The sequence below is a fragment of the Myripristis murdjan genome, chromosome 4 (assembly GCF_902150065.1).
Source record: "Myripristis murdjan chromosome 4, fMyrMur1.1, whole genome shotgun sequence".
Taxonomy (NCBI): Eukaryota; Metazoa; Chordata; class Actinopteri; order Holocentriformes; family Holocentridae; genus Myripristis; species Myripristis murdjan.
This window is the reverse complement of record NC_043983.1, coordinates 23,868,749-23,883,112: the sequence shown is the minus strand read 5'-3', so window position 1 is coordinate 23,883,112 and position 14,364 is coordinate 23,868,749. Positions and strand designations below refer to the sequence as shown.

Below are 14,364 nucleotides of genomic sequence, written 5' to 3'. Positions count from 1 at the left end.
CCACTAGTTGTGTTATGAACAGAGATGGGCTGGTGGACTGAACGGAGCGAAGACTGGCTCTGGGAAAGAAAGTGTGTTAGAAGGTGAGAGGGAAACAGAGAGAAATTAATAAGCGTGTGTGTGCACACATTTATGTGGGGGTCAGTGTCCAAACATAGTTTCTTTCTCTTTATCACTATGTAAGAGGCTAATTAAAATAGGCTTCTTTGGTAAAAATATAAATCTCTACTCTAGGACTGTTTTGACATAAAGAATGACTCATTTGGGGATTTTATTTAATGCACTTTTTTATTTAATGCACTAAAGCAACTTAAAGTAAAAAAAAACACAAAAAACAGGTAGGTCTTCAATGTCTTGTGACAGGGTAAGCATCACCTTGTGCAAATAGTCTTTTTAATGCTTTGCTGAACTTAAGCCACATCAGCAGTTCCAATCTTCAGTCTTATTTTCAATTAAATTTAATACAACTTGTGTTGACGCGTGTGTGCGTGCGTGCGTGTGTGCGTCTGTGTGTGTGTGTGTGTGTGCCTTTCTACAAAGTTTGGCCATGTTACATGAAATTATGAGCCTCTTTGTTATAAGCCACTCCCATTGCCACGCCCTCTCTGGCATGAACACAAGCACACCTTCATACACACAGTTGACCTCCAGCCCAAATTTCAGCCTCCTAGAGCGAAAACTGTGACTGCCAAACAGTGGGGAAATTTTTGTGGACCAACCAACCGTCTGACTAACTAACAGCGCAAGCTATAGAGCTACTGGTCAGGTCATAATAAAATTAAGATAAATAAATAAATAAATAAATAAATAAGGATAATAAATAAGGAAGAAAATCATTCACATGTTGGTTGGGCATCTAAGTATTTCATGTGCTGAGCTTCAGAGACAGGACAGAATTGTTTGTCTTTAGTTCCTTGTTCAGAAGAACCAAAGGCCTCCTCCAAAGGCCTTAGTGTAGAGAACAAACAGGAGGGGGGACAGGACACACCCTTGTGATGAGCCTGTGCTGCTGTACAGTGTGCCTGATAATGTGTCATTGGTGAGGACTCTGAGGTCTGTCTAGACAACCGAGGTCTGAGAGCTTTGTTCATTTTGGGCACAAGCAAGATTTTCCATGTCTGGGTCCACCCCTTGGTTCATGAGGCAAGTAAAAGGGGTGGGGGGAGAGAGCAAGAAGTTCAGTATCAAGTTCACAGATTGTGTCCCAGATTTTCATTGTACTGCACCAGCTCTTATTGATATAGATATACGCTCCACCACCACGCTCTTTCCCTGTCCTCAATGAAGTCATCAGTATAACTAATTGTCAGTCACTGCATCGTCCAGCCAAGTTTTAGAAAATGCCAGCATAGATGCGTTACTTTATTTGTGCATGAAATTCAAATTGGCTTGCAGTTCAAGTCTATTTCTCAATGCTCCCTGTTTGCCCTGCTTACGTCTGCTTTTTCTCTTGTGGATGGATCCCTCTCCATGAGAATTTGTAAAGATTGCTGATGGATGCAGAATCTCCACTGGTATATTCCATGTCGGGTCAATAGCACCCGCTGAGTGACGCAGATAAAGCATGAACTCCATAGAAAGTGGCAAAATGTTACTCAGAGGGTGGAGCGGCTGATGAGATCCCCATCTGAACAAGGTGTTGATTCCCCCAGCTAGGAGGAACAGCAGCAGCATGGCAAACTTGCAGCGATTCATTTGGGTGATTGGATAGTTCCAGACACGGGGAGAAACATCACAATGTTGTATTGCCGATTACATAAAGTTAGCTCCCGAATACAACATGATACACGTTGCAAAACACTTAAAAACACATGAAAACCTGAGCACAGCACACACAGCCCAAAGTGCACCACAAGAGCAATGCCTCTACCTTAGACAAAACTTTACAAAACAGAGCAAAACTAGATGATCAGAGAGCAAATGCCGAGGAATTTGGCTTAGCTTTACACAGGTAAAAATCAAATTGCTAGATGCAATACCTGTCGGAAGGCAATTCCCTACTGAGGAAGTAACATCTCAAACGCAAGTGGGAGAACACTGGGCAACATGGGAGAACATAGTGTCTTTGATGTGCTGTGGTCTTCCAGTCCCAGTAACACACTCTGAATTTTGCTCATCCTGATATGAGACCTAATAGTGTTGACATTTAGCTGACAGTGAAAAATCCCACACCTCAGCTATTGTTTGCCAGTAAATAAATAAGTAAATATATTCAGTTTGATACTGTAAATATTTTTTCAGACAGCCCAGCAGCTGTGATGTCCCAGGCTTCCCTTCCATCAGCAAGACCTTTGGGAAGCTCAGTACCAACTCTGTTCACTTAAGCTGGAAAATTTAAAATGACAAGAGTGGAGAAATGAAACCAAGTAATAGCAACATTTGGTAAAAAAAAAAAAAAAAGGTTTAATGCAGCCCAATTAATGTAATTTAATCAGTGCAACATTTATGGATTTTAACGCAGCTTAATGACTCTTGTCTGAATAAAAAAGTCAAAAATAGCAGTCAACATTTATTATTCACTGTGTTTGGCTAACAGCTATTTGTGTAACTCGATTAGGAGAATTCCTGAGACAAAAGCAGTCCTAGTTGCAGGCTTAAATACAACGCAAATGATAGTGACTATGAGGACAATAAATCTGATACATAACTAGATAGCCATAGAGTAAGAAATCCAAATCATTAAGCAGAAATATTAAAACTGATAAAAATCAAAGCATTTCCTAACCTGACTGAGTATTAGATTAGATGGAAATTAATGTGGTTGTACACGTGTGTTCAAAGAGATGAGTGTTTGAGTGCCTCACCACCCGCAGTGGTATTTTGATGTCTGTTTGTGAGCGGATATGGGTCATGGCCAGAGCACAGCTCAGGCGGACTGCTGGCCTCACTCACTTTAGTAGGGAGAGGAGTGGAGGAGATAACCTCACCCCATCCCCTGTGATGGAGAGGAGGGGAGGAGATAAGGGCCTGTTTCTCAATGCTACCGCTGAGGCAGGAGCCAGCTGGGAGGATGCTTTGAACTGCTGCTCGCTATCTACTCTGCCTGGGAAAATTATAGACGAGGGAGAGTGTCCACAGAAACAAAAGGCTGATTGAGGACTGCTGCACTGTAGTCTCAGGAGTAAATCACACTGCTATCACAGGTCAGAAAACACTCAGAAAAAATACAAGGGGTGAGAGTAAATTATTTTAGAGCCAGAGCTGTCTTTAAAGTGTGCTCTTCCTGTGACAAGTTCAGCACTGCAGAAGGATTAGATATCGGGAAAAATAAAATATGTATTACATGAAATTCATGTAACCCCAAGCAAACGAAGGCAGACCTGCTCAAACGCTAAGACACTCATGCGCACACACATGCATGCACATAAACACAAGCATAAGCACACACCAGTTCACAGTAGGATTTCTACAGTACCAACTGTCCAGTGGACTTTCAATTTACTCAAATACTATTATGACCAGAAATTACTTAAAAAGCAATCCTGATCAACTTTTATACTCTAAAATACTTCTTTAGCTGTCATGACTTGGCCTGCCCACCCGGCCAGTTTGGGCAAACAGAATGATATAAAGATTTATATAAATTCACCCCAGCACACAAGGTCAAATAAGCCCGTAACTCCAGCCTTTTTCGCCCTACTCTGAAAAAACAAAACAGTAGATAATAACTAAGTCAAAGTTAAGGTCAAGGTAATCTTTATTATCCTTGAGGGCCAATTTGTTGCACAACCAGCAGTAAATACAATTATCAACAACTATCAACACACACCAATCCACACTCAAACAATTTGCACAAAACTATTGACTATAACCAGTCGATAGTTTGGTGAGCACAAGCAGTGTCGAAGACAACTGTCAAGTGTAAAAATGATGCTGTTTCCCCTGCAAAAACAAACCAGCGCAGGCCTGAAAATAAAGTGAACTGACATTGATTAGAAAAGACAGAACAACCTCCCAGGTAAGCACTCAGTCATTATTTCCGATTCATTTGTGCTTGTACATTAAGCTTACAAGGTAGAGTGTGCATCTGTTAATGTATTAAATGTGACAGCGGGTGTTTAGCCACCATCCAACCTTAATCATAACTCAGTGATGAGTCTCAGGGTGCCTCAGATTTTGCAGATACTCATCAGTAAAATTAACTTTACTCATTAAAACATAACTATAGGGTAAGGTACATTCTGATATACAAAAACACACTCAATCACTCATACATACACACTCATACATAGTTGTGTGTACCTGTTTGAAGAGCTGCAGGTTGACTGCCATGGACAGGAAGTTCCTCATGGTGCTTGAGCGATGGTTCACAAAGCTCTCCTCACAGAAGGTGATTGGCTCCCCCTGATCAATGTGAAGAGCCCAGGGAGACATTATTGGCAAAATTAAATTGAACAATTAATATTAATTAATATTAGGCTCAACATGGTTTGTGCCAATCTGTTGTTCACTATGCTCATTTAGCTCAGAAATGAGACACAGGATGGAAGACAGATGCGTATAATGTGTTTAAAGGCAGGGGGTCCAAGCCACCGCCGTTGTTTACGACGTGATTTTTAGCACTAAGGCATGTATAGCACATCTATTGTCCTTTTGCATTGTATGAAATCCTTTGAAAAAAGTAAATTATTTCAGCCAACTTATTCATTAACGAGTTAAGTGGGTCTGAAAACAGAAAATGAGTTCAACAAAGACAGACAGGAAGGAAGAGAAAAAGCAGGACGGAGAAAAAGAAAGAGGAAGAGAGTATGTCTCAAATAAAACAGGTCCCGTTAAAACGGTCCCTTTGGCAGAGTACAGCCCAGCTCCCCTGGACCAGGAGACAGTGTCCCAGTAAACTCCACAGTACTCCACATGAGCACATTATCACATTATTACTATTTCTTACATCATGTCTGTTGGCCTGTGAGCTATAGACAAGGAGGATGACAACAGAACCACTGCAGGCCAATCACACGCAGCCCCGCGGTCATTACCAATGCATGTTTTCTCATAATTAACATAATTCTCACACATTCCAGTGATCTAAATTCTTCTGCTGTGGAACAATGTGCTTTGTCTGTTCCAGGCTACAGGCACAGTGTGACACATAAACACAACTTTACAACACTGGAGACCTGTTTTCAGGGTTGGGCAGACAATACGACTGGCCCAAATTATATCACAGGAATACTGCTCCACTTACATCACTAGAAGTTTTAAAGGAATATTTCTCTCTTATAAAAGGCATGTTGAAAGTAGCTTCTGTTGTAGTTTTATCATCTTTGCGGTCTCCATCTAGCTGCTGTAGCCTCAGACCACGCTGCAGCTAACAAAACCGAATGGCATGCTGAGACTAACAACCTACTGCTACAAAAAAAAGTCAACTTTCCCAGTCAAACTTTAAGCCTGGCTCTGTGTACACATCAGTATCAAACAGAATGCTTTGGTTCGCACAGGCCTGCACAGAATGCCAACCGCTGCTGTCGGATACAATCTGAAGACACCACAAAGCCGACTTCTCAAAACTGAAGAAAAACAGCCTCATTTTCAGATTGACCAACATGCATTCTGAACAGCTATCAGAACTTTTGAATAAAGTTTATGTGCTCTTGGGCTGCCGAGTTCACTCAACATATCAAGGAGCATAAACACTGCCAATTCAAAAAAAAAAAAACGTACTCAACCAGGAAAGTTGACTAAAAAACACATTCTTATTTACAGAAACCACTTGGGCCCGTATCATGGCTGCAGGCACAGTGCAGAGTACACATATTCACACACTCACACCTGGGACCTAAACAGTATAAGCATCCTCTTATACTTGGCCACTGAAAAGCTCCGCTGGGGCACAAAGTGGTTCAGTGCCTTGCTCAAGGGCACGTTTTCATTAGATGCTGAGCGATGGGAGAGCATTACTTATTCTCTTCCCCCACCCTGATTTCTTTGCATCTGTTTCAGGGATCTAGACTGGCTATAAACCTGCTTCTCTACATGCCCGGTACAGTTCAGTGCATTTAGCCTTGGAACATGCACACCCACCTTCCCACCTCGGCTACATCAATGCCTGTGAACACTAGCCTTACTAATCTTGGCTCACCATCAGCTACTTTGGCGTCTCTTGTCAGACACGTGCACGCTGCTGTGAGCGGGTGAGAAGCAGCCGGGGGAAGATCGACGCGAGGTAAAATTGATGACCTATATAATGTTGTTCTAATCAGCTGTTTGCTTTTCAGCTCATTATCATTTCCCTGTATTGTTTCATTTACAAGTGAGCAAGGCTCCCACTAAGCATCCACACCCCCCCTTCTGTCATGGCATATGGGCCGCCAAAACACAGCACAGCACAGCACAGCTCAGCTCAGCTCAGCTCAGTCTAGCAGAGTTTGTTTCCTCAGCTCAGAACAAGGTCTAACGGTGTGGTATTGCTAAGTAAGTATCAAGCAACATCACCAGCATTCGTCATGGAGGCTGCAGGGTTCCCACTGCTCTAAGAAAAACTTTTTCCAGGATTTTTCAAGGACAGATTGAGCGATTTATATACATGTTTCCTGCTGCTCACAGGTCACATGAGGCTGAATCAACTTGGACAAAGTGGCCAATTAGCTGAAAACTGACAAATAACAGGTTGTCAACACATTTTTGCATTGTACATGTTTATATGTAAAAAAAAAAAAAAAAAAAAAAGAACATTCAAAACAACACACATGTATTGATTTTGCACAAACATGTGTTGATCAAAGTGTCATTTCACTTGTTTTTGATTTATTTTGTCTTCCAAACATGTGATACTGCAGAAGTCCAAAACACCACAAAAGGGTATGAATGGGTGCAGAAACAGGGCAACAGAGTGACTAGAAATGTGCAGGAAAATACTTCACAATGTAGCTTTAAAATTTTCTAGGATCTCATGTCTTTCTCATAACTTTAAGTTTTTGAATTTTCCATCTGTTTTCCTAGAAAAACTATAAATCCATAAATTTCCTGGAATTCCAAGTTTTTCCAGGACGCGTGGGAACCCTGAGATGTGCTGTTTTGTGTGAGGCTACATGTGTGCTTGAATGGCCACTCAGAGGCTTTTATACAAATCGCATAAGCATAATATAAGCAGGAAAGGTAACACTGGAGATGCTTTTCTGCAAGATGCTTTTCCAGTGTTACCTGCAAGAGAAATGACTGCACATTGTGTGCATGTACGCACGCACACATGCATGCACACATGCACGGTGAGGTTCAGTGCTTGTGTCTGAAGGGAGGCAGTTTGTTCACATACTACTGTCTGTATACAGAGAAGAGAGAGACAGCATCAATAATGTAGCATCTTCTCTCCGGGAGTCCACACAGTCCAATTAATCTCAAAGCCAAAGGAACAAAGGCTTCGCTATTTGACAAACAGGACATGCTGTAGTTTGCTCTGCTCTGACTTAGACTTGATAAGCAGAAAGAGCCAGAACAAAAATGTTAGGGGGCTTAGAAAAGGAGAGTAAAACACCAAAGGTGGCTAAAAGGGATCTTCAAAGGGAACGTCCCGACTCCTTTCAGCTCCTCTGACATTTCACTGCCTCAGACAGGCCCACCTTAGCTCTGTGCTCTGGCTGAAAACACACCTTTAACTTTCAGTCAGAACTGCCTCAGCCTGACCATACACAACCATTTGACTCAGTTCACCGAAACTGGCAGCTACAGAATGCTACACATTTAGAAGATCAAATAAATTGTGTTTATCTTAGTTAGTCAAATAAATAATTGGCTGTGGATCAAAATCAAATCACTGGCCTTTATGCTCATGCCCCAGTATACTTAATATTTCTCATTTGATACCATTTTATGCATGCTTAATCAATATATCATCCAATGATTTATATGCAAACCTACAGAGTACAGCCACTATTGAAATACAAAAGTCATCCCTCAGTCAGGGTAAGTAAATACACCACCAAGGGGATTTGGAGCTTCTGGTTTCATTGCCTTGCCAGAAATGAGAAAACATATTGCAACACAAAATGACTGCTTCAAACTAAATCCAAAGCTGACACTGACTGTTCTGCTTAACATCTTTGGATTTTGCACGGATGTCTTCATGTTGACATAGTGCTGAGCAATTTGTACGTGTGGTGTAGAACAAATGGCAAGGGAAAAAAAAAAAAAATCGGGAAATCACTAGCATTAACTAGTTTATCATCACAGTAGCTGACACTGACAGTAATGCCACAGGATATGTTTGTAGACCTAGTTTGATGGCAAATATATGTTTAAAACTAGGTGAATTCAATCACACATCACAGGTCTTTCTAATGTCGCAGTTTGGTTTGACTCTGTTGGCTGTTAACCTGCACCTTGATTTGGGTATGTGTTCTGTACTTTTTTGATGATGTCACAATTTTAACATATTTAAACAACAAAATTTCGTGGCCAATGGGAGCCAGAAACCCTATATACTTTCAGTGCCCTGGAAGACTGATCACTCTGTTGGTCAGTGGGAGTCATGATATGATATACTGCCACCTCACATGGTGACGAATAACTGATATCCAGCAGAAAACCCACTTTCCTTTACTGATGCATGCTAACATTAAAGTCAAGCACAACATGGGTTAATATTGAAGTCTTAGGATATTTTACTTGTTTTTTTTTTTTGTTTTGTTTTGTTTTGTTTTAGGACAGAATCATTTATGCTTTTTAATACACCAGCCAGCTGAATATCACATAGTGAGCCTTACAGGTTTGTATCTGAGGGCGTCGCGGTAGGATCCAAACAGAGCGGCCTGCGCTCTCAGGAAGGCCCGGGCTACACCACTTCCTGTTGCTGTTGATTGCTTCTTCAGCTTGCTCTTCAGAGAGGACACCTGGCAGGAGACAGAGAGAGAGACCCCGAGAGAGGGCGAGAAAGACAGAAAGAGAGAGAGAAGGGGGGAGGGGAGAGAGAGAGAGAGAGGTGGAGGGGTAAAAGTTAAATTATCACCTCTGAAATTGGCGGAGGAAACTGCAAGCCCATTCTGAGTGTGAAGTATCACATTTGCAGGTCATCTCAAAAAAAGAAAGAAGAAGAAAGGCAAAGCTTCAGCCTTTCCTCTAAGCTTATCTGTTGTGCTGCTGAGAGCACCTGCTGCTTTGCTAATTGAGGAGAGGATGGGAAGGGAGGGTGAGGAAAGGAACGGGGTGAGAGGGAGGGTACGGAGCGAGGAAATAGAAACTCTCATGCCTGCTCTCCCTCTCTCACCACCTCTCCATGTTGCCACCCCCGCTCTCCTCTCCATCACCTTCTTGCTTTTCGCTTCTTCTCCCTTCATTTCTTGCTCTCCACCTCCTCCTTTTCCCCATCCTCCTTTCTCGCCCTCCCCTGTTGGCTCTCCTGGACTCCCTCTAGAAAGGGACTCTTGACATAAAATGTCTTTAATTATTTTCCCCTCTCCTGGCTCTCCCTCCAGGACTCCAGGCGAGAGCGGAGGAGCAGCAGGCCTCAGCTTGTTTTAGGATGACAAAAGATTCACCCTGGCCACATGGCCCTGGGGAGTCTGGGAAGGAAGTTGTCAAGAGGCTCTCCTCACCTGCTCAGCAGTAGTCTGACTCTGCTGGAGGAAAGAGAGAGAGAGAGAGGCAGAGAATGGGGGCTGCTGTTCTCTGTGTGGGTTGTGCCATCTTAGCACAAAAGCATAACATTTGATTGGTTTTGGTGTCAGAGTTGGTCCGGATTACTGTAATGCTGCTCGGTGTAGATCTGCTAACAAAAGTATAAGCCTGTATCCCTATTGTAAACAACAACCTGGTGGGTTAACCCTGACTTCTTCTTCCCCAATAAAAAAACATGTTGTTATTATTATACTCTGCGGTTATTTTTTTAAATCTTAAACTGAAGTTTAGAAAAATGGAATCTGAAAAATGGAATGCATGTATGTACAGTGTACATGTATGTATGTATATATCCGATCTATAGCTATAATTTACTTATTGTGGAATATCATGGTGATCTAAACTAAGGCCTTCCACTGATTTGCTGGTCCCTCTACACGTTACGCCAATCTGCTGCCTGAAAATGGGGTGGCAGAGTGAAGTTCATGTGAAGAACTTATTAAACAATCAGAAAACAAGTAAACTGTAATTTCTAATGGACAACGTGCTGATTGTTAGCCGCCATCCAACCATCTATCCACTGTTTACACTGCTGCATTTTCTTGTTCACTACAACCAGGTTTTCGTTATGTGTGGGCTGTGCTCAGTTGCACTGTCAGCTGTAACGTTCTCTGTCATTTTTGTCTGTACAGCGATTTCAAATTTTAGACAAATCCTAATATTACTCATTTTAGAGTTGCCATCAATAGGAACAGTGTAAGCAGGGAGGAAGATCAGGAAGAAGAGGAGGAGAAGGAACAGAAGGAAAGCTGAGCTTGTGTCTACCTTTGAATGACCCCAGTGCTTCCATAATCTTAAGTTAATTTTGATCGGAGGAGGCCAAATATAGCATGCCTCTGTGCTGCTGCAGCATTTAGAGGGTATGTCGGTCTGGTGTCTGCTATTAGCCTAGCTGGAAAACTTCAGGGAGGAGAAGCAAAGTGTGAGCACAATTCATTCAGAGGACATGCAGAGGGGGAGAGACTGAGAGAGAAAGCAAGAAAGCAAGAGAAAGAGAAAGAGAGAGAGAGTGGCACTCTTAAACTGGGACAGAGACAAAACGAACAGCGTCGATTCCTCTCCCCTGGGCTTTCTCACTCTCCACCATGTCCCTGTGCTGCCATTGCAAATGCTCCCAGGCATCAAACAGAAAGTTTATCACTGTTAAATTAACAAGTGTCATCTCCATATTCACTCATTGTGCTAAATGCTTTTATGTTTATGTAAAGCCCTTTCTGAAATTAATATTTCATGTTTATGTGCGTTTTCACTGATTTTTTTCATCCTTGCAAATCATTAAACTGTCTTTTTTTGCGGGGAGAATCAAAGCGAACACAATGTCAGTCTAAGTGGGGGAGGCATACCCCAAAGACTGTCAGAGGAGAGGGGATAGCGGAGTTTACTCTGCACAGTTCTGTACAACAGCTTTGAAAGGGAGAGAGCGCTACAGTGGCAAACACTTTTTAATGAGGCGGGGACACAATCGCTTGTGCTTTGTTTCTCAGTGTTAGAGGAGAAAGGATGATAAAGCGAGAAGTTCAAAGTTTCACGTTCATTCCTGAGTAAGACGGAGCATGATGAAAAGATATTCTTAAGAGTCACGTGGTAATTAATTAGCTCAGTACACAAATGACAAATATAGAAGGAGAGCACGGCAAATACCAGAATATCGTTTATCTAACAGAATAGTAAAGCACAATCGACAACGCTTCCCATCGCAAATCAGATACAAAAATGAAAAGTAAACGTGTGTGTTTAGTAATTGGATTTTGAATATGGCGCCCACGGTCATCAGGTATGCTTCCACGGTAATGGGTCTGTCACACTAATTAACTATTACAGTTTGAGTGAAGCTAACGAGATGCGTACAGGCATCAGAGGAAGGCCAGGCTCTACAGGTGATAACCCTATTTGGCAGTGACATTTTTTAGTGTAAAGTCACAGTGGCGGTGATGAGATCAAAGGAAGAGACTCCCCCATTGGGTCCAATTAGAACTATAGCATTGTACAGGGAAGGAGGGGTGGCGCGAGGAGAAGGGGAGTGGGTGGTTGGGAGGGAGGGAGGAAAAAAAAACTGTTGAGTTATGATATTCATAATCTATGCAGAGAGGCCTTTCCAGTACAGGTCTTTTCCCCATAGCTGTGATCTTTTCAATTTACATCAAGGGAGGATGGTCGGGGATGAAAGCGGGGCGTCCAAGGCACACAGCCCACAGAGGGCAGACATGGGGCCTCATTAAGGCCCAGCCCAACCAGCCCCAAACAGGGTTTGAAGTGCGTCACATAAAGAGCATTGGGTCAAAGGTCAGACATAGAACAGATCTCCATTTAACTCTCCAGCTGGAGATGGTAATTAGCAGGTGCAATGATGATCCCTGCCTGACTGTAAGGGATGATACCACTGTAGGTGTTATCAGGCGTGTGTGTGTGTGTGTGTCTGTTCACACACCTGCGGGTGCAACCATTTGCAAATATGCCTCCGAGTCAGTGGCTGTATACGTATACAAACATCCATCGTGGATACTCACTCATGCACACGTGGATAAGGACTAAAGCTGTTGGAGCTTCTAACAAATTGAGATACTTTACAATGGCTAGCTTGAAAAAAAAAAACAATAAAATTCATCCCTCAATCTCTCTCTGTCTTCGCACGAATAGATGTAGCAGCCTGTCAATGCTCCATCTGAAACTTGACTTGACAAAATGACCGGAAAATAAAAACTACAGAAGACACTTGAAAATCACTAGAAGATAAATATTATGCGTGGCAATGTGTAATTTTTTTTTTCCCATCAAGAGTGGTGATTTAATTTATAATCAGAACAACTGCTATAACCTTCATAATTAATAACTCGGCAAATTATTAACTGTCACTGTTAATTAACGAAAAAAGGACAACCTGTAGAGTTTTGACTGAGAACAACATGTTTAGTATTAAATAAATGAGAAAATAGAGTCAATGAAAGAAGAAAGTGTAATATAACAAACTCTGAATATATATTTAGCATTCCCCACAAAATTAGCACCAGAGCATATAAAACTCCCAAATAACGACCCTGACACTCGTGTGTTGTTACAAAAAAAAAAAAAAAAAAAGAAAAAAAAGTTGGGTTTTCTACTCACAAAAAAGAATGTTTTGTTTAAGATTCTGTCCAGGGAAAGAAAGCCATGGGGACGCAATTAAAGAACTACAAAGAAAAAAAAAATAGTTATGAAAATCTCCCGCTTTCTTTTGATGTGCTGTAGTCTGAATTGTACACACACACACACACACACACACACACAGACACATAAACACAGACATACACAAATATGAACAAAGACACAACAACACGCACATGCTCACACACAGCAGCACACACGCGTGTGCTCATAACTCAGCAGCCGTAAAACGCATTCACTCATTCAATTTGAAATAAATATTCCTTGTTTTTGATACATAAATGATTGCCCGCATGATAGCTGGCATGAAAAACACCAACCCATTCGGCATCTTTTAATGTTTTTCCACACTGACCTCAATTTATAGTCTTAAAACTACACAAGAATGGGAATAATATTTAAGTTAATGGGGAGGAGTCGAGCGCCATCCCTCGTATCTAACCCTGAAACATCATAAACGATTAGCCTCTGGTAGGACAGCAATAATAACTTCAATGAATATTAAATTAGCGTTGTGATGAGATGAAAGAAATATGTTTAAATGGAGTAAAACTACAATAGACTGACTAATAAGACATGTAACACTTAGTCATACGTCGATCCATTTACCTTTTCAGTGCATGGAATACAATATATTAGTCAGGAGAAATGAAAAGAGAGAAGAGAGTGTGTGTATGTGTGTGTGTGTGTGTGTGTGTGTGTGTGTGTGTGTATGTGTGTATGTTTTAATAGGGCTATCTCATTGCCGTGAGATACTCCCCGGTGTGGGGGTTACTTTGTCAAGCTGACCTCTTATAGCAGCTGAGCGGTGCAAGCACTGAGTTTTGCATACATAATTAACTACAGCTAAATGTCATCTCTCACTTCAATAACTAACACAGTGGGTGCTGCTGCTCTCCCTTTTTGACTTCTAATCCAGAGTGAACCCCTCGCTGAAAGACTATGTGAAAATGAACTGTAGCATTTAAACTCCACAGTAGTTGATGAGGGGCTGGTAACACTGAGCAGAGAGTGTACGCACAGTTTCGGCGCCGTTTAAAGTCGGAGCCCGCTGCAAAGTAATGTTTCAAATAAGCAGACTTGAACACTAACGACGAGAAAACAAAATCAGATATTTTCCTCTGAGATTATTATGATGTGGACACAGAGATTCTTTCTGGTGAGGAATGTAACCGAGGTGGAGCTGCCATTTAGTCAGTGAGAGGCTTTACTGTAGGCGGCTCCACCGTGGTGGGGAGCCAGCGGGTGAAATTAAACACACTTGGCTGCATCAGGAGTGAACATTTGGGAAACAAACATTTGGTGGACAAAAGCAAAAAAAAAAAAGCTGTGAGTAGCAAAAGTTTACTTGTGAACGCCATCGGTGAACATTCCTGGTCGGCGCTGTGTAGGCGTCTGTGTGCCCGTTTGTGTGTGTGTGTGTGTGTGTGTGTGTGTGGCTGCTGTAGGCTGCTCTCTGTAGTAGATGATGATGTAGATGTTGTTTTCTGGGAGCGTCGGAAGCTGAACACCAAATTAAAGCCGCAATGTTTGATTAAGTGTGCCAGGTGATCTCAGGAGAGGCGCGCAGACACAACCTCAACCCCCTCATTCATTTGTAAACTTCCAAATGCA

The 14,364-nt window shown here is 42.0% G+C and overlaps 1 protein-coding gene across 2 annotated transcripts in view; it reads right to left on the bottom strand.

Moving 5' to 3' along the window:
* The window catches only part of dennd1b (DENN/MADD domain containing 1B), a 117,275-nt gene that overhangs the window by 23,894 nt on the left and 79,017 nt on the right, over positions 1-14,364 (bottom strand). For both annotated transcript variants that reach the window (XM_030049066.1, XM_030049068.1), the window contains 2 exons: positions 8,700-8,825; positions 4,243-4,344 (listed from right to left, as the gene is read on the bottom strand). In XM_030049066.1, coding sequence (XP_029904926.1) covers positions 4,243-4,344; positions 8,700-8,825 — 228 coding nt within the window. The remainder of the gene's footprint in view (positions 1-4,242; positions 4,345-8,699; positions 8,826-14,364) is intronic.